The following is a 19,009-nucleotide window of genomic DNA, read 5'->3' on the forward strand; positions in this document are numbered from 1 at the left end:
ATACTCTGAAGTGAATGAAAATGAAAACACAACATACCAAAACATGGGATTCGGAAAAAGCAGAACCCAGAGGAATATACACACACACACACACACACACACACACACACACACATATGCAAGCCTACATAAAAAGGAAGAAAGAGGTCAGAAACTGGAAAAAATGTCTAACCCAAAGCAAAGTGAAAGAGGAAAATAACCTTTCACTTTGTGAAAGGTTAGTATGAAAATAAATAAAATAATATAAATAGAAAAAGCATAAAGAAAGTCAACAAAAACCCAAAGTTGGTTCTGTGACAAGATTATTAAAATTGAAAAACCTTAGGTTGATGAAGAGAGAGAGAGAGAGAGACGACTCCATTAGCGAAACCTGAATGAATAAGATAAAATGGCTATGAAACCATACAGAAATAAAGAGAATTGTTAGGAATTCGCTTGGACATTACTTTTGACTATATGAAATAGTCAAGTTAGTGGAAAAACAGAGTGACTAAAACGAAGTAAAAAACTAGAAAATCTGAATAGACCTGTAATAAAGAGGTTGGATTCGTAATCAGAATTTCCACAAATAAAAGCATGGGACCAGATCCTTTTACAGTGTACTCTACCAGATGTTTTTCTGAGCATGCCAGCGGCAAAATGTCAAAGACACAGGTGTACTGTATATTAGCAATCAGTTAATGTCATATCTTATCATTATTCAATAGAAATGCATTGGGTGCTTACTGTGTATCAGGAGGTTTGTTAAATGGTGGTGCCTGTGATGACTTGGTATTGTGTTTTTCTTAGTTCATGGGCACTGGTAACATTAGCATTATGCTTTCAGGGTCACTGTGGAAGGGTGTTTCAAGGCCTCATTATGAAATAATGTCCCCAAATGGAAGTTCCTCTGGTGCCTGGGTATATCTTCACCCGTAATCAATTTCATATTAACAGGAAAAATGTGTATTCATATATAAATATTACGTGAATATTTAAACTTAACATTTAGTGTCTAGTGCATAGACAGCATTGCTGTAAACTTTTTACACAATAGTGAGTATTCATTTTATCTTATTTCCATGTACATAATATTTCAAATTTCATAACATATTGACCATATCAGGTGGCTGCTGTTATCACAGTTGTATAGAAGAGGACAGTGAGGCATTGGTCCCTAGTCACTTATTAAGTTCAAGAGTGAGTAACGGAAATCAGAGCGCTCAGGTGGCAGAGTAGAAATTTTAAATGCTTAAAATATGTGCTGTTAAAAAGAATCATAAGCAGTTCCGGGAAACTTTAGCACCCGTTTGCTTTCATATGCCTCTGTTGCAAGTCTCTTTCGGCACGGACTTCTACTCAGGAAGTCCCTTAACACCTAGTGTCTTGTGTAATTCGAGAACAAAAGTCTTGACTTCTCTTGCTTGCTGTCTTCCCTCAGAGTGATTCAGCGATGTAACTACGCGTGTTTCAGTTTATACCCATTTTACTGAATGCAGCCACTAGGTGGAGCTGTCTTCCTTCTGCCGTCAGCACACGGCAGAACTCAGTAATGAGTCTCCCAGGGGCTGCTGACGTCACCAGTGATTCACTGCGAATCACTGTGCGACGGCGAGCAGGACCAAACTTTTTGTTTGGGCTTCCGGCTCAGCGGCCGCCATTTTATGTCGGCGGTTGAGGTAAAGGAGGCGTGGTCAGGGGAAGAGGGTAAGCCTGCGGCGGCCGCAGCTCTCCTCCAGCCAGCCGGCGGGGGAGGAGGAGTAAAAAGAGGGCGGCGGCCGGGCTTGGCTTCGGCTCCACATGGAGTTGGCGGCGGAGCGACCCCTGGGAACGGGCATTTGTAACAAACGGCCTTTCTCGGCACCTCTCCCCGGGCAGGCTTTTCGGGAGGGTCTTGGAGGTGGCTAACTGGGCTGGAGAGGCGGCATTGGGGCGGATGCTGGGGCGGAGCCGATGTTACTCTGTCTTGCCTGTGTTCTGAAATCTGACCTCAGGGATCCAGAGGCCCAGTTCCTACCTTTAGAGTCTCGGGTCCAACAATTCTAGCCAAGAACCTTATTCCTTCACAGGTCTAGCTTGTTATAGCACCAGATTCAATATTCCCAGTCAGTGTATTACATTGAAGACCTTAAACCAAAATTACTATCCTCACAGCTTCCAAGAGGAACCGGAGCCCTGACAATGTCTGTTTCCCTCTCATTTCCCTAAAAGAGACCTTTCTCTTAACATCTTTACTCACACTTCACTCCCTTTTTTCCTCCTCCTAATCACCTTTCAGAGCTAAAAAAGTACAACACTATGGAATACCACAGACCCTGACTCGTTCTCAGAGACCCCTTCCTCACATCTCACCCTGGTAGTCTCATCTGTCAGAGATCACTCTGTACGCAGCATTTCTACTTAAAAAAAAAAAAATATATATATATATATATATATATATATATATATAGTTTTAGCATTTCCCTTTATAGACCTTTATTACGTGCCGTTGAAGCCCTTCCTTCCTATGGCATCTTCAAGAAGTGCTCCTACACCCAGCATTTCTACTTAGTCGTCGACCTTCCCAAACTCCATTTTATCATTTTCCATCAAAAACACCTCCGAATCCAACTTTGTCCTTCACTAAAATGCTTTACTACTAACCCAATATCTGCTGTTAGAAAATACCCCCCTCTTCATCGTCTCAGAATTCTTTGCAGATAATCCCAAGTATCTTCTCTCAGAAGCTCCCGGGGGACCAGATACCAGGTAGGAATTCTTCAGATACATAATCTGGCAGACATCCTTCCCTGCACCAGTATTTGATAGACCCTTTCAAATTTTGGTTCTCACCAGCCCTATCAGAGACTCACCTTCACAGTCTTGCCCAGGGCTCTACCTGTGCATTCAAAAGCAAACAGGTTTTCCCACCTTCTTTTAAGATCCTGTTACTCCACATCTTGCCTTATAGTCTCCCCTAGGGCCTTTCCAGTTGCCAATATCTTCATTCACAAGCCCTCAACTTCTGCTTTCAGCCTCATAGGCCCCTATATCGTTATCATACAACCCTTCCCCCAGCACACTTCCATCATACTAGATCCCCTTCTCAGCATCTGTTCAGCCTGCATGGTGCTCTGCATCATTAGTCACAGAAGCCCAGCCAGACTTCCCAATCTAGCCAGTGTCTGCTCACTCAGTCTTTTAGTCTGTTATCTTCCTGAAACTTTTTATCCTCCATTCCTAGGGAAAAGCAACTGTCTGAGCTCAGCCTCCTCTTTCCTCCCTCTCAGAGTAGCTCTAGTACCTAGCATGTCTTCATGTTTCCGTTCTTGAAATGAGGATGCTAGTACTTAAGTCTTTCTCTCCACCAGAGTTACCACTAACAAAAGAGAAAAGCCTCCCCGTATCTGGCTCCTTTGTCTAAAGATGTCCACTTTGCCACTATTGAAGAAACGTTGTATGTCTGGGCCTGATCCAAAAGCAAGTTCTGATTGCCCTTCTGCGTGTTCTGTAATGTTCAAAGTGCCATCAGAACCGACCAACGTGAGTGTCTTTTCCCTAAATCTTGGAGGTGGGATGGTATTGTGGTTGGTGGGAAAGTACCTCTTATTTAAGCGTTTTTTTTTTTTTTTTTTTTTGCTGTCTTGCTGAAACTCTTTTCCCCTCCATTCCTAGGGAATGCCAAAAACAGGCAGTGCAACAGACATAAATGAGGGTCTTTACTCCCGGCAGCTGTGAGTATGGCTGAGCCTGGGAATGCGAAGCAGGAGGGGGGCACAGAGAGGATAGAGTTGGGTGGGCCAAGCCCTGACCTAGAGTCTCCTTCAAATCTGGCAGGTATGTCCTGGGCCATGAGGCTATGAAGCATCTCCAGACTTCCACTGTGCTGGTGTCGGGCCTTCGGGGCCTAGGGGTGGAGATTGCGAAGAACATCATCCTTGGTGGGGTCAAAGCTGTCACCCTCCATGACCAGGGCACTGCCCAGTGGGCTGACCTCTCATCCCAGGTACCTGTTCCTGGATCCCTTCCCCTTGCCCAAGCACCAAACCCCCTGGTGTCTGCATTCACTTCACTTCTTTCCTTCTTGTACCTCCTTGTAGTTCTACCTAAGGGAGGAGGACATCGGTAAGAACCGGGCTGAGGCATCACAGCCCCACCTTGCTGAACTCAACAGCTATGTGCCCGTCACCACCTACACTGGGGCCCTTGTTGATGACTTCCTTAGTGGTTTCCAGGTACGTTGCAGCATCACGCTGCCTCCTGACTTACACTCTCAGATCCTTTTCCTGGTTGGTTTGCTCAGGATTTATTTAATGGACCAGCCCTGTGGGTGCTTGCCCTGGGGTTTCCCAGAGAACTTGGGCACTGGAACTCCTGATGCAGCAGTAGGAACTTATCCTGGTGAATAAGGAAGGGAATTCAAAGATTCCCTACAAATCATCGCTGAGCAGGCTTTGCTTTGTTCTGTTTTGTTTTATTTGAGAATTGAAGCAGATGAGTGTAGGATTTGGGGATAAACCCAAACTTTAACTGGGAACAGACTGTGACCCGTTGTTCGACTCCCAGAACATGCAGGGTTGTAGGCAGGCAGGAATGGGTGTTTTTCAAATAAGTGAATTAGTTGGTCTTCAAATTCCGTCCTCCTAATACTGCTTTACTTTTCTTGTCATAGTGTGGGGTTTCATATTTCTCTTCATTGAGTTTTACCCTCACTGAGTATGACATGCATACTTTGTAAATATTTGTAGAAAAGGTCTGAACCAGTAAGCTTTAGTCCTGACATTCTGCCAACCCCTGGCCTGCCTTTCTCCTTTATTTTCTTATTTCCCTTCACCCCAATGCCAGTCCCTTTGCATGAGCTTCCTTCTTGTTACAGGTGGTGGTCCTTACCGACTCTCCTTTGGAGGACCAGCTGCGGGTGGGTGAGTTTTGTCACAGCCGTGGAATCAAGCTGGTCGTGGCAGACACTCGGGGTCTGTTTGGGTGAGTGCCTGCTTCTGCCTTTATCCCCAGCTCCTCCCAGGCCCCAGGCTAAGACCCCCTGGTTCCCAGTGCCGTAATGCTACTCTCAGCCCACCAGGTTTTCCATTCTCCATGTTCACCTCTCCCCAGTTGGCACGAGCACTGATTGTGGGCAGTGATGGCTAAGCTTTCTTAGGAAGTATTCACTATGTCTAAGGGTCTCAGGCACCCGTCCTGTTGTGTCCTTTTACAGGCAGTTGTTCTGTGACTTTGGAGAGGAGATGATCCTGACGGATTCCAATGGGGAGCAGCCTCTCAGTGCTATGATTTCTATGGTTACCAAGGTAAGGAGGTTGGCCCCAGGGGTTCTGGCAGGCATGTGGGTAGCCATAGTCCTCCTTTATGCTCCTGGTACCCTGATCCTACCTCTGAGGCTTTCTTTACTTCTCTTCCAACCAGGACAACCCTGGTGTTGTAACCTGCCTGGATGAGGCCTGACACGGGTTTGAGAGCGGTGACTTCGTCTCCTTCATGGAAGTTCAGGGCATGAATGAACTCAATGGCATCTCTCCCCTAGAGATCGAAGTCCTGGGTATGCCAAGACTGGTGGGGCAAGAAATGGTTGCCCAGATCAAAGAGAGAATTGTCCCTGTGGTGTGGGCTGACCCACAGCCCAAGAGGTGACACATATCTGTAGTCTTGACTTGTACCAAAGTCCAAGAGGAGATGCCTCTCTGAAATCTGACTTGGGACTTAGAAGAGATGTGTCCAGGTAGCCTTAATAAAGACATGTGAACTGAGCTACAGGCAGAAAAGGTTTATACCACTAGTATTTGATTCCATTATTATTTTTTGACCCATTGACTATATCTGTTTCTTTCTTTAAACCGTTTTAGAATGTATAGTATAACAATCTCTAAGTAATACTTCATCACCGCACATATTAAAGAAAAACTTACAACAAAATATTTCCACTTTCTGGTTCACCATTTGCTGTCGTCGTATATTTTGTGTATGCCATAAACTTCTCAATACATTATTTTTGACTTCACAGTTATATTGTTGAAAAGATTTAAGAAAGTTTGTTTTTACCCACATAATCACCATTTCCAGTATACTTTTCTGTGGCTCTACATTTGCATCTGATGCCATTTTTCTTCTGCCAAAGAAAGCCTTTAATGTATGTTGTGGAATGGGATCTGCTGGTGGTGATTCTTTTAGCTTTTTAATGCTTGAAATCTCATTTTGCCTGTGTTTTTGAAAGTTGTTTTTACAGAGTGTAGCATTTTAGATTTCATTGCTTTAAAGATACTGCTCTATTGTCTTTCCTGCCTTATTTTCCACAGGAAGTCTGCTATTCTTATCCTTGTTTTTCTGTATCTAATGTGCTTATTTTCTCTATCACTGATCTTAATCAATGGGATTATGATATACATTAGTATAGTTTTCTCCATGTCTCTTTTGCAGTTATTAAATTTATATTAACTATGGGTTTATAGTTTTATCAAATTGGGAAAATTTCTGGCCATAATTTTTTTTGAAAATATTACTTTCGCAGCTCACTGCCACCGCATTATCTCTTTCCAGAACTCGAATTACATGTATATTAAGCCACTTGACTCTTTTGTCTTTTTCTCCCACTCTTCGTTGTATTTCGGATAGTTTCTTCTACTTTGTTAAATCTCCTGATTTTTTCTTGTGTGTTAATTTTGTTAATCACATCTGTTATGTCAGAGCACTGGTCAAGAACATTAAAACAACTATTATAAATATATTTCACATGTCAAAGAAATTCCCAACAAAGGGGTGGGCCGAAAGAGGTTTTGAAGAAATAATGGCCAAAAATTTACAAATTTGATGAAAACTAAAGCCACAGATCCGTGTTCTGGTAAGCTTTGATGGATGGAAGGTAATTGTGAATGTTAGTTTTTTGGAGTTGTGTTTTGTGTTCCTTTACTATTTTTGAGTTTGTTCTAGAGAAATTATGTAGCTGCCATTGGATCCTTTCAGGGCTTACTTCTTTTTCTCTAGAGTGGCATTTAGACATAGGGTACCTGTGCTGTCTGAAGAAATCAGCGTTGTGTTTTTGTTGTTTTTTTTATGATGTACTATACCTTATTTATATTTCTTAGTTGAAGGATAGTTGATTTAATGTTTAATGTTGTGTTACTTTTTGCTTTACAGCAAAGGGACTCAGTTATCTATATATACATTCTTTTTCATATTCTTTTCCATGATGGTTTATCTCAGGATACTGAACAGAGTTCCGTGCTCTACAGTAGGACCTTGTTGTTTATCCATTCTGTATATAATAGCTTACATCTGTTAACTCCAAACTCCCACTGTATGGGGGAGGGGGTTAGGGGAGGAAGGGAGTGGGAGGTTTTCCCATTCCTGTTTTGATAGTGCTGTTGGTCTTGGGAAGGAATGAATTGACAGATAACCCTTCATTCTGTTCATCCCCCAGGTCCCTACACCTTTAGTATCTGTGATACGTCCAATTTCTCTGACTATGTCTGTGGAGGCGTTGTCAGTCAGATCAAAGTAACTAAGGAGATAAGCTTTGTGAGTATGAGCAGGAGGGTGTGCTGTAGGGTTCCAGGCATCTCTACGTTTTTTACTTTTTTCATTCTGATATCTTGCTCTCCACAGAAATCCTTGCCCACCTCACTGGCAGAGCCAGACTTCGTGATAACAGATTTTGCCAAGTATTCTCGCCCTCCTCAGCTGCACATTGGCTTCCAGGCCCTGCACCAGTTCTGTGCCCAGCATGGCCAGCCCCCTCGGCCCCACAATGAGGTAGATGGGTGAGCAAGCCAGCCAGGTCCTTGAACCAAAGCTCCACTATGCCTCTTCATCTATTTAGTTTTTCTACCTCTCCCTCTCCCCACAGCGGTGTGATTGTTCTTTTTCTCCTTCCAGGAGGATGCAACGGAACTGGTGACCCTAGCACAGGCTGTGGATGCTCGAACTCTGCCAGCAGTGCAGCAAAAGAGTCTGGATGAAGACCTCATCCGGAAGCTGGCTTACGTGGCTACTGGGGATCTGGCACTCATAAATTCCTTCATTGGGGGCGTGGCTGCCCAGGAGGTTATGAAGGTCAGTGCGAGTGGAGAAGGACAGTGCTGGGAGTGGGCCAGGTTCCTTCCTGGCCCTGCTGCTTGCTGTCCAGCTCTGATTAACCAGTGATCACTTCCTCTTTCTTACCCCCTCCTCAGGCCTGCTCTGGAAAGTTTATGCCTGTTATGCAGTGGCTGTACTTTGATGCCATTGAGTGTCTCCCTGAGGACCAAGAGGCCTTTACAGAGGACACGTGCCTTCCAGTATGTGATTGGGGCCCATGGAGAAGGCATTATTGTGGTTCTTTTTAAGGTGCCTTTTCTCTAACCCTCTCTTCTCTTCACATGACTCAGTGCCAGAACCGTTATGATGGGCAGGTGGCTGTATTTGGCTCCGGCCTGCAAGAGAAGCTGGGCAAGCAGAGATACTTCTTGCTGAGAGATCCTTTTGGTCAAAAGCTACCTTTATGTCCCCTAGCCTCTGGCCACCTCTTCTGGAGTCTCCTCTTGGCTTACAAGGGAGGGTGTTTGGTTGTACCCTCATCTCATCCCTTCTCCATTTTCTTCATACCAGGTCCTTTATTCCCCAGTCTTGTGCCTCTTTCCTTAGATGACCATGGATTTTTATGGCCCTGGGACTTAAATATGCAGTAGTAGATCCTCTTACCCCCTCTTGCCGTCTCCAGGGGGAGTGAGGACTGGTGAGTGGCTTTGTTAGGCCAGTGACCCTAACCATCTTCTGCCTCTCTTCTTGGCCACCTCCCAGGTGGGTGTGGGGGCCGTTGGCTGTGAGCTGCTCAAGAACTTTGCCATGATTGGGCTAGGCTGCGGGGAGGGCGGGGCAGTCACCATTACAGACATGGACACCATAGAAAAATCCAATCTGAATCGACAGTTTCTGTTCCGGCCTTGGGATATCAGGGTGAGTGGAATGGACATGGTAAGTAATTGAGCTTTGTTTCTCACTTTTCTCCTGTCTTTTTCTTGTTATCTGTCTTATTGCCTTAGGACGTGTGTGTGTGTGTGTGTGTGTGTGTGTGTGTGTGTGTGTTTGCTGTATGCTGGCCTCTCACCGTTGTGGCCTCTCCCGTTGCGGAGCACAGGCTCCGGACGCGCAGGCTCAGCGGCCATGGCTCACGGGCCCAGCTGCTCCGCGGCATGTGGGATCTTCCCGGACCGGGGCACGAACCCATGTCTCCTGCATCGGCAGGCGGACTCTCAACCACTGCACCACCTGGGAAGCCCGCCTTAGGACGTTTTTGTTTCTCTCTTTCCTTCAGTTCTTCCCTTATTTCTTTTTCTCTACCATTCAGTCTTTCTTCCAGCAGCTGTTTATTGAGAACTTTCATTTGTGAGTTTACACCTGTCCCCACCCATGTTTTTGCCTTTGGTTACGGCTAATGTGGAACTATAGAAGCTAGGTTATAGAGGGATCTATCTGGGAAGTCTTCTGTAAAGCTGAGTGTTATTTTTGCCTGCCCAGTGTTTATCTTTCCTTTCATTTCATCATGAAAATACTAGGTACTACTTAAGCAGTTAGAATATATAAGATAGCAAAAGAACGGTTTCTGCTTTTGTCTAGTGAGAAGACATAGTAAATGAGAGATTCTCAAATGCAGTGGAGGTTGGCAGCACTCTTTCCTCAAGTCCAAAAGATTACAACTGTTTTAAGAATACTAAGACATCGTGTCCCTTTTATCCTCATTTTATCAGGTGAAAGGGTAATTTTCCACTCTGCTCTAGGAGGCTGTCCCTAACCCAAAGACACAGTATTTACCAAATGACCAGACCAATTCATGATGATACAGAATTGTGCATTAACTAAAGAACCATTCAAAAACGTAGAAAGACAGTGGCTATTGATGTGGATTCAGTATTTCATCTTGCAACTAAACTTTAAAGTACTATCACTTGTCAAGTTTTGATGTACTTTTTGAAAAATATCAACAGTCATCTGAAAATGTTACTGAAACATTTTTTTGTAAGGCTGGATATCCCTCACATCTTTCAAGCAAAACATGTAATAGATTAAAGGCAGTAGATAATGAAAGTTCAGCTATCTTCTAAGATATTATGGAACTTATATTTGCAAAACTGTAAATACAGTTTGACTCCTGTCATTAAAGTTTTGTATTGGAGATTTTTTCATAAAGTTTGTACTATATAATGGAATCATTCCATTTATATTAATTAATTTATTTATTTTTGGCTGTGTTGGGTCTTCGTTTCTGTGCGAGGGCTTTCTCTAGTTGTGGCAAGCAGGGGCCACTCTTCATCGTGGTGCGTGGGCCTCTCACTACCGCGGCCTCTCTTGTTGCGGAGCACAGGCTCCAGACGCGCAGGCTCAGTAGTTGTGGCTCACGGGCCTAGTTGCTCCGCGGCATGTGGGATGCTCCCAGACCGGGGCTTGAACCCGAGTCCCCTGCATTAGCAGGCAGATTCTCAACCACTGTGTCACCAGGGAAGCCCCTCCATTTTTAAATGGAGTAATAATATTTTAACATTTTCTGAGTTTAAATGTCTAATGTAGGAAATCTTGATAGCTGTGCATCACATAAAAAAAAAAAAACAACGTCTTTTTAAGATCGTTATTTTGGGCAACTGCTACAGCAAATAATAAATACAATTGCACAGTATGTGGTTAGAACATAAGAAGGTGAAAAATACTGTGTAGGGGCAAGAATGAAAAACAAGATAAAGAACTGGAAGTGCCATGAGAGGGTGGTTTGCAGTATGGTAAAGGAAATCCTCATTGGAAAGGTGGTATTTCCACAGAGAATTAAAGGTGATATACGAGAAGAGGAAGAAATCTCAGGGAAGAGTATGCCAGGTGAAGGTAACAGTGTGAGCAAAACCTTGAGGTTGGAATATGCCTGCTGTGTTTAAGGAATAGAGACAGAGACAGACCGTGGTAAGAGAGAAGGTTGTAAAAGTAATAGGGACCAGCTCATTTCACCCTTAGTGAAAGTAGGAATCAATAGAGGGTTTTGAGAAGGAGAGGAATGTGATCTGACTTGGACTTTCAGAGGATCCTTTTTGTTTTTGTAATTTCAGAGGACCTTGGTTTTCTTTGGGTGAATGCACTCCAACTCCGGGTGCTAGTAACTAAAAACAACAATGGATGTTCGGTAAACAAAAGAACAGATACTCAAGCCATTGTCTCCTATTGTATCACTGTTTTCCTTTTTTATTCACCCCATTCCCCATTTGTCCCAGCCCAAGCTGTGTGGCATTTGTCATAGACCACAGAGCGTCCTGACCTCAGAGCCTAGGTCTTGTGCATCATTACGTAAATCAGTTTTCAGAACAGCTCTGTAACGTTTTGTTGGGTGATTATATGAATGACAGTTCTGTTTCTCCATCCCTACCCAGAAATTGAAGTCTGATACAGCTGCTGCACCTGTGAGGCAGATAAATCCACACATCCGGGTGATGAGCCATCAGAACTGTGTGGGCCCTCACACAGAGCATGTGTATGATGATAACTTCTTCCAAAACCTGGATGGTGTGGCCAATGCCTTGGACAATGTGGATGCCCGTGAGTTTTGGGGGTGGGTGAGGATGACGGGAGAGTAATGTGTGTGTTTTAGGGAGTGTGTGTCACCGTGTCCTATCCTGTTGTTATTTTCCCCACCCTCACCTGCTGCAACTTTCTCACAGGCACGTATATGGACCGCTGCTGTGTGTACTACCGTAAGCCACTTCTGGAGTCAGGCACACTGGGTACCAAGGGTAATGTGCAAGTGGTTATCCCCTTCCTGACAGAGTCATACAGCTCCAGCCAGGACCCTCCTGAGAAGTCCATCCCCATCTGCACGCTGAAGAACTTCCCGAATGCCATCGAGCACACTTTGCAGGTGATCAGCCTTGCAGGGAGAAAGAGGTGGAACAGATAGGTACCTGGACAGTGTCTCAGATGCCAAACTCTTGTTATTCAGATGATGAAGCCTCAGTGTTTGTAACATCTGCCCTCTCTTTAACTCTCCTTCACTCACTTTAAACCTAGCAGCCTAAGCTTTTCAAAATGATTTTTTTTTAACTTGAAATTTTTATTTTGGAAACATACAGGGAAGTATTATTTATACCATGTAAAGTACTTTATGTAAGAAGTGTGTATCTAAAAAGTGAGGGTATTTTTCTTTGTATACAGGATACTATTTTCTTGTTGAACAAAATTAACTTAATATCATCTCTGCTAGTTATTTAAATATCTCTAGTATTAAGTCCGTATTTAGGACTAATTTTCTAATTGTTTCCCAAAATATGTTTAATAGCTTGTCAGCATAGTTGTGTTTATATAGTACACATACACGCAGAACAGCATACCTATCATGTAGATTGACAAAGTAAAAGCACCCCATTAACTGGCCCTCAGAACTTGGCCCTAATTACAGTCCCCTTTCAAACCACAAATAACCATCATTTTATCAAAATGATTCTTAATGCAGTCTTTGAGGCTATGTTTAGGAAGTATGGGAACAGGAAGAAAATGAGCAGTAACAGTTCAGTGTGTCACTTTTCCTTCCAGAATGGAGGAGTTTATACTTGTGGACTCAGTTCAGTATGTGTCTTTCGCCCTGTCCATACATCCCACGTTGGGGGGGGGGGGCGGGGTGTGTGTGTGTGTGTGTGTGTGTGTGTGTGTGTGTGTGTGTGTGTGTGTGTGTGTGTGTGTAGATACAGAGAGAGACGGAGAGAGAAAGAGATGTGTTTGTGTGTGTGTGTTCATTTCTATATGTATAAAACCTCTACTAGGTTATGGTTCTCTCTACCCAGCATGCAGAAAGGCCAATAAAAAGGCTTTAAAAACAGATATACTACGTGCCCTTGGACTTAACCTCTTCATGCTTCAGATTCCTTATCTGTAAAATTGGAATGATAGTAGTAACTCTCACAGGACTTCTGTAAAGCATTTACACTCAGTATGTCCTTGTGACTTTCAAAGTAAGCTTTAAATGTGTACATGTTTGCTTATTTCCTGTTAACTCCATGAGGTGTAGTTTTACTGTTACAGTGTATGTTTTTGAAATGAGGATACACAAGTGAAGATATACCTGATGGTCACAAAACTGTGGCAGAGCTGGCATTTGAACCTGGATTTCCAGCATCAAGAAGCTCCAGATCACTTCACCAGTGACTATTTATCGACCTCCTAATTCTCAGGGGGCAAACCTCTATCGTACTTGCTGACCAGTCCCCAGAACCTGCATAGAGATCGTTCATGTTTTATTCTTGGTGTGAACTTTTTCTTTTATTGAGGCCTGACATTATCTAGGGTAAGGTGTACATCTTCATAAATTCTGCATGAATGTACACTTGTGTGTTAACCTCTGCCCAGATTAAGATCATTGGTTTTTAAATTGAAGTGGTGGGGTTTTGACAAGCTTGAGGAGCCACATTGGGAGGGCTTCCTTCCTCTCTTCTCCCATAGCAGCCATGCTCTTCCTATTTGCTCTATTTCCTGATGGTGTTCCTAATGCCTACAGAAACTTATTTGTTTCCGATAACCCACGTAGTGTTTATTTGCTCTGTCTGCAGTGGGCTCGGGATGAGTTTGAAGGTCTCTTCAAGCAGCCAGCAGAAAACGTCAACCAGTACCTAATGTGAGTAGGTCTGTCCAAATCCTCGCTCACCCTGTCTCCTGCCTGTCAGTCAGAGCATTCTGTAACCAGTGTAACACTTAGGACCTGGCCTACTTTTCGAATAAACTAATGATTCCTTGGGCCTTATAACTTTGGGAGTCAGCACTGACTTTTCACGGAGTTAAGCTCACTCTGGGATCACTGTGTAATTCTGAGTTTGTGTCCCCTCTAATTCTAGATAGAGATTCAACGTTTGTGGAGCAAACACTGTACCTGGAAGGCACCCAACGCCTGGAGGTGCTGGAGGCTGTGCAGCGCAGCCTGGTGCTTCAGCGGCCATATACGTGGGCTGACTCTGTGACCTGGGCTTACTACCACTGGCACACCCAGTACTCCAACAACATCAGGCAGCTGCTGCACAACTTTCCTCCGAACCTGGTATTACACTCTCGTGGGGTCCGTTTGTCAGAATAGGCTTACTGGAAGCAGTTTGCTACACGCTTTTGACATGATTCATTGCAGTTAATCCAGTTGTGGCAAGTCCACCAAGTCCCAGAGATCTCATAAAATGATTAAGCGAGTGATTTTTGAAGTCAAAGACCTGTTCCTCCCAACCTCTCTCCTCTACCTGCCCATCCCTGTTCTCTCAAGCGAGATACTTGGTACCTGTTTCCCTTAGACATGAGATGAGTCATTCCAGATTCCCAGTCAGGGCTACAGAGATTGTAGAAGAGAAGTTTTGGTGTTAAGAGCACAGGACCTAGGTGAGTTCAAGTCTCAACTGCATTTGATATTGGGACTAATCATGTATTTCCTCTCTGTACCTCAGTATCCTCACGTAGGACGTAGGAATAATGGTGACCTAATTTCATGAGAGTTTTATGAGGGCTAATTGATATTTATTAAGTTAATAAATTAATCATGTTAGTACATGCCTGGCAATCCATAAAATTTTCATAAATAGCTCTGTGTCTGGCACAAAGTGAGTGCCCAGCGATATATTAAGTTGGGACTTCCGGGCTTGAAAATGAAGAGTGACAATTATCAGAAAGACCTCTCCTCTCAGGTCCCACTCCCCCCAATCGTTCTGTTTTCCTAGCTTACAAGCTCAGGAGCCCCTTTCTGGTCTGGGCCTAAGCGCTGTCCACACCCGCTCATCTTTGATGTCAGCAATGTAAGTCTCCTCCCTCGGGTCTCCTACAGTCGGGTACAATGTGGGTACGTGGATGGGAAGGAGGCTGCGGCTCCTTAGGTGAGTACTGATATGCTTACCCCTCCATACCTTGCCTTCTCTTAGCCCCTGCATCTGGACTACGTGATAGCTGCTGCCAACCTGTTTGCCCAGACCTATGGGCTGAGGGGCTCTCAGGACCGAGCTGCTGTGACCATACTCATTCAGTCTGTGCAAGTCCCTGAGTTCACCCCGAAGTCTGGTGTCAAGATCCATGTTTCTGACCAGGAGCTGCAGACCACTTCCTGTGTTGGTGAGGGTGTTTAACTGGTTGGCCTAGAGCTAGCATCCTACTTATCACCTATCTATGCAAGCCTCCTCTGTACTTGTGTTCTGCCACTGGCTCTGCTCTGAGATCTCAGGCCTGAGATTTATCCACACTGTCCTCTGGTGCTTGCTTCTTCCAATTTAAAGTAAGGCTGGTTGGTTGAGGCAAATTCTCTGATGCGCTACTACTTTGTTCTTCCCACTCTTTCTCTCTCAGGTGCACCAGCTGTCCATCTCTTTTCTGTGTGTGTGTTTGCTTTGTTTTGTTCTTTCCTCTGTTTCTTTTTGTGTTCATATGCAGGGACAAATGGATAGGATCTTTACCAGTAGCCTCTCTGCCTTGATTTCTTCCTTGGTTCATTTCATTATAGATCTCCTCATCCTCCTCCCCACCTTCCTTTGGTATGCCTCTTTACCCTATTTTTTTTTTATTAATTTATGTATTTATTTTGGCTGTGTTGGGTCTTCGCTTCTGTGCAAGGGCTTTCTCTAGTTGCGGTGAGCGGGGGCCACCCTTCATCGTGGTGCGCGGGCCTCTCACTGTCGCGGCCTCTCTTGTTGTGGAGCACAGGCTCCAGACGCGCAGGCTCAGTAGTTGTGGCTCACGGGCCCAGTTGCTCCGCGGCATGTGGGATGCTCCCAGACCAGGGCTCGAACCCGTGTCCCCTGCACTGGCAGGCAGATTCTCAACCAGTGCGCCACCAGGGAAGGCCTACCCTATTTTTAACCTCCATGTATCTTTCCTCATCTCCCTCTCTAGATAGCCCTCCTCATCTCTCCATCTATAACTACCCCCCAACTCAAATTTCCCTCCCTCTCCCCTATCCTGTCTCATGCTCTGTAAGTCTTCCTCTACATTTTATCTTCTTTGTATATATGCTTCAATTTCTTCGTCTGTGTATGTCTCCCCTCCTCATATATCTCCCACATTTCCCGTCCCAAATAACTACTCTCTCATGTTCCTCTTCTTATATTTTCTTTATATATCTCCCTACGTGTCTCCCTTTCAGGTATTTTGTACTTTCTCATTCTCTGTACATTCTCTTAATCTTCACCTTTATTCCCCTTGGTCCCCCTCTTCAAATTTTCTCAGGTTTATCCCATTTCATATTACTCTCTTCTTTGCTGTCTGTGCATTTTCCCCCAGTGCCCCTTTCTGTATCTTTTATCCCTCTGTCTCCTGTTTTCCCTTATATCTTCCTTCATGTCTCCCTTTCTCTCTCTATGTCTTTCTCTTTCAGTTATGTTCTCGTTGACATCCTTTTTTTTAAAATGTGGTAAGAAACACAAAAGATTTTCCATCTTAACCGTCTTTAGATATAGTAGACTTCCATTTTGGAAGGCTTAATATTTCATTGAATGGATTTTTAAGGCTTAATATTTCATTGGATGGATAGATCACGTTTTTCTATCCACTCATTCATCAGTGAACAACTTCTGTTGCTTTCACCTCATACCTCTTACGATTAGTGCTGCTGTCTACATCCTTTCTTAGTGGCTTTATCTGTTTCCCTCAGTGTCTCTAAATATATCTCCATGTCCCACACATCTGTCTGCCTTTTTCTTTTCTGAGGTGTTTTCTGCCCTGTCTTTCCCCCTTCTTTTTACTCTTTCCCACGATGTCTCTCCTTTTCAAATCCTTTATCTGCCTGAACATCTCTGCCCCACCCTGGACTCCTGCTTTCACCTCAGACCCTGACCTGGGATCTAACATGTATCTAAGGACTAACATGTATTATGACCTCCCTTTCCGCAGATGATAACCGCCTGCAGGAGCTCAAGGCCATGCTGCCCAGCCCAGAGAGCCTCCCTGGGTTCAAGATGTACCCCATCAACTTTGAGAAGGTGCTGTGATGGGGACCTTCAACAGCGTAGGAGGACGGGCTGAGCCATCCTAAGCTTTTGTGGGGATTACAGGCCTGCCACATGGCCCAATTATCTTTTGTGGTCTGGGCCAGTATTTGGCTGGTCCGGCAGGTAATTGAGGTGAATATACCTCAGTCCCCAGTATCCAGGAAACCTTTTTTTCCTTTAACTCTGTCTCTCCTGTTCTTCCTCTGTCTCCACTCACAATAGGATGATGACAGCAACTTTCACATGGATTTCGTTGTGGCTGCATCCAGTCTCCGGGCAGAGAACTATAACATTCCCCCTGCTGACCGGCATAAGGTAACAATAGTCTAGACCTAAGCTTGCACCATTTTCCAAGTTCGAGTCTGCCACATTTGACCTCTTCTGTAGACCTTGAACATCTCTAACAACTACATCTGCTCATCACCTTCTGCGTTACAGAGCAAGTTGATTGCAGGGAAGATCATTCCAGCCATTGCCACAACCACAGCAGCTATAGTTGGCCTTGCATGTCTGGAGCTGTACAAGGTGGTGCAGGGACACCAAGAGCTTGAGTCCTATAAGAACAGCTTCATCAACTTGGCCCTGCCCTTTTTCAGCTTCTCTGAGCCCCTTGCCCCACACCATCACCAGGTAAGGGCTGGCTTTTACAGAAACCTTTGGTGTTGCCCATCAGTGAGTGACTGTGTGTGTGTGTGTGTGTGTGTGTGTGTGTGTGTAGAGGTTGTGTGTATCTTATCTCCGTAGAACTGGCTCTGGTGAGAGGCTTTCTTTAATTTTGTGTATCCTTTGTTCATTGGTTGAACCTGTGCAAAGTAGGAATGGAACTGGCATGTTTGTGAAATAAAGAGGAGCATATGATCTGGGCTTGCTCCCGTTTTACTCTTTGTGCTTTACTCTGTGCTTTGTCCCACAGTACTATAACCAGCAGTGGACATTGTGGGATCGCTTTGAGGTCCAGGGGCTGCAGCCTAATGGTGAAGAGATGACCCTCAAGCAGTTCCTTGACTACTTTAAGGTAGGGCCCTTTCATTCACTGCACCTGTGGTGTTGGTTGCCCAGGTTACTGGTACTGTCCATCCCAGTGACACTGTTGCCCCTCCTCCTTTCCACCCTCTTCAGACAGAGCACAAGTTAGAGATCACCATGCTGTGCCAAGGTAGATCCATGCTCTACTCCTTTTTCATGACAGCAAGCAAGCTCAAGGAACAGTTGGATCAGCCGTGAGTCGGGCCAGTGGGAAAGCAGAAACAGGTCCTGCCTGGGGTGGGAAGCATCAGCTAGCTATGCGACTCATGTTCACTGTTCTCCTTACTTTAGTTGTCTCCGTAAGTCCTTTCCTCTCTTTCTACTTCCCTGACCCTCTTTTTCCTCACCCCAGGATGACAGCAATAGTGAGACGAGTATCAAAGCAAAAGCTGGGACACCACATTCAAGCACTGGTGCTTGAGCTGTGCTGCAACGACGAGAGCGGCGAGGGTGTGGAGGTCCCCTATGTACGATACACCATTCGCTGATCCCCTCTACACCCACCTACCTCATTCTCAGTCAAGTCAATCTATTTCCGTTTCTCTCATAGTTGTGGCCAACGCTGAGCCTTAAGTTCTTCTGAGAACTTTTTGTTGTTGTTGCTGCTTTCTAATGTTTGGAGTTGGAATTCTTAATAAAGAGTTATTAATCCGAGTGTGTCATATCCTTCTTTGGTCAAAGGCCTGTATCCTGTTGTCTGTGAGAAAGACCAGTCTTTCTTCGGCTCTGTAGGTTCAGGTGATAATACAAAAGGCTCAGCCTCTCCGCACCAGCATGGAATTCACCTCACATCCAAGCTTATGAGAAAAGATTAAATCCAACTGTTCTGGTAAATCATTGGTTTGCAATTTTTTCCTTTGTCCTCTCTGTTTAAAAAGAAATAGAGGGGGAGTTGAGGAAGATGGTGGAAGAGTAAGACGCAGAGATCACCATCCTCCCCACAGATACACCAGAAATACATCTACACGTGACACAACTCCTACAGAACACCTACTGAACGCTGGCAGAAGACCTCAGACATCCCAAAAGGCAAGAAAGTCCCCACATACCTGGATAGGGCAGAAGAAAAA

The 19,009-nt window shown here is 44.6% G+C and overlaps 1 protein-coding gene across 1 annotated transcript; it reads left to right on the forward strand.

Annotated features, from left to right (window-relative positions):
• The first annotated feature begins 1,624 nt into the window (after positions 1-1,624).
• Positions 1,625-18,593, forward strand: LOC137217805 (ubiquitin-like modifier-activating enzyme 1). The gene is given in 27 exon segments (XM_067724767.1): positions 1,625-1,686; positions 2,667-2,727; positions 3,330-3,501; positions 3,634-3,692; positions 3,796-3,964; positions 4,059-4,193; positions 4,835-4,941; positions 5,174-5,264; positions 5,380-5,512; positions 7,388-7,485; positions 7,573-7,719; positions 7,843-8,019; positions 8,139-8,243; positions 8,334-8,413; positions 8,745-8,901; positions 11,352-11,517; positions 11,640-11,836; positions 13,518-13,582; positions 13,804-13,999; positions 14,661-14,735; positions 14,859-15,045; positions 16,816-16,904; positions 17,136-17,228; positions 17,352-17,543; positions 17,827-17,928; positions 18,033-18,133; positions 18,292-18,593. Coding segments are annotated over 27 exon segments (3,333 nt in total). The 5' UTR covers positions 1,625-1,643; the 3' UTR covers positions 18,428-18,593.
• The last annotated feature ends 416 nt before the right edge of the window (positions 18,594-19,009 follow it).

Source organism: Pseudorca crassidens, chromosome Y (genome assembly GCF_039906515.1).
Source record: "Pseudorca crassidens isolate mPseCra1 chromosome Y, mPseCra1.hap1, whole genome shotgun sequence".
Classification (NCBI taxonomy): Eukaryota; Metazoa; Chordata; class Mammalia; order Artiodactyla; family Delphinidae; genus Pseudorca; species Pseudorca crassidens.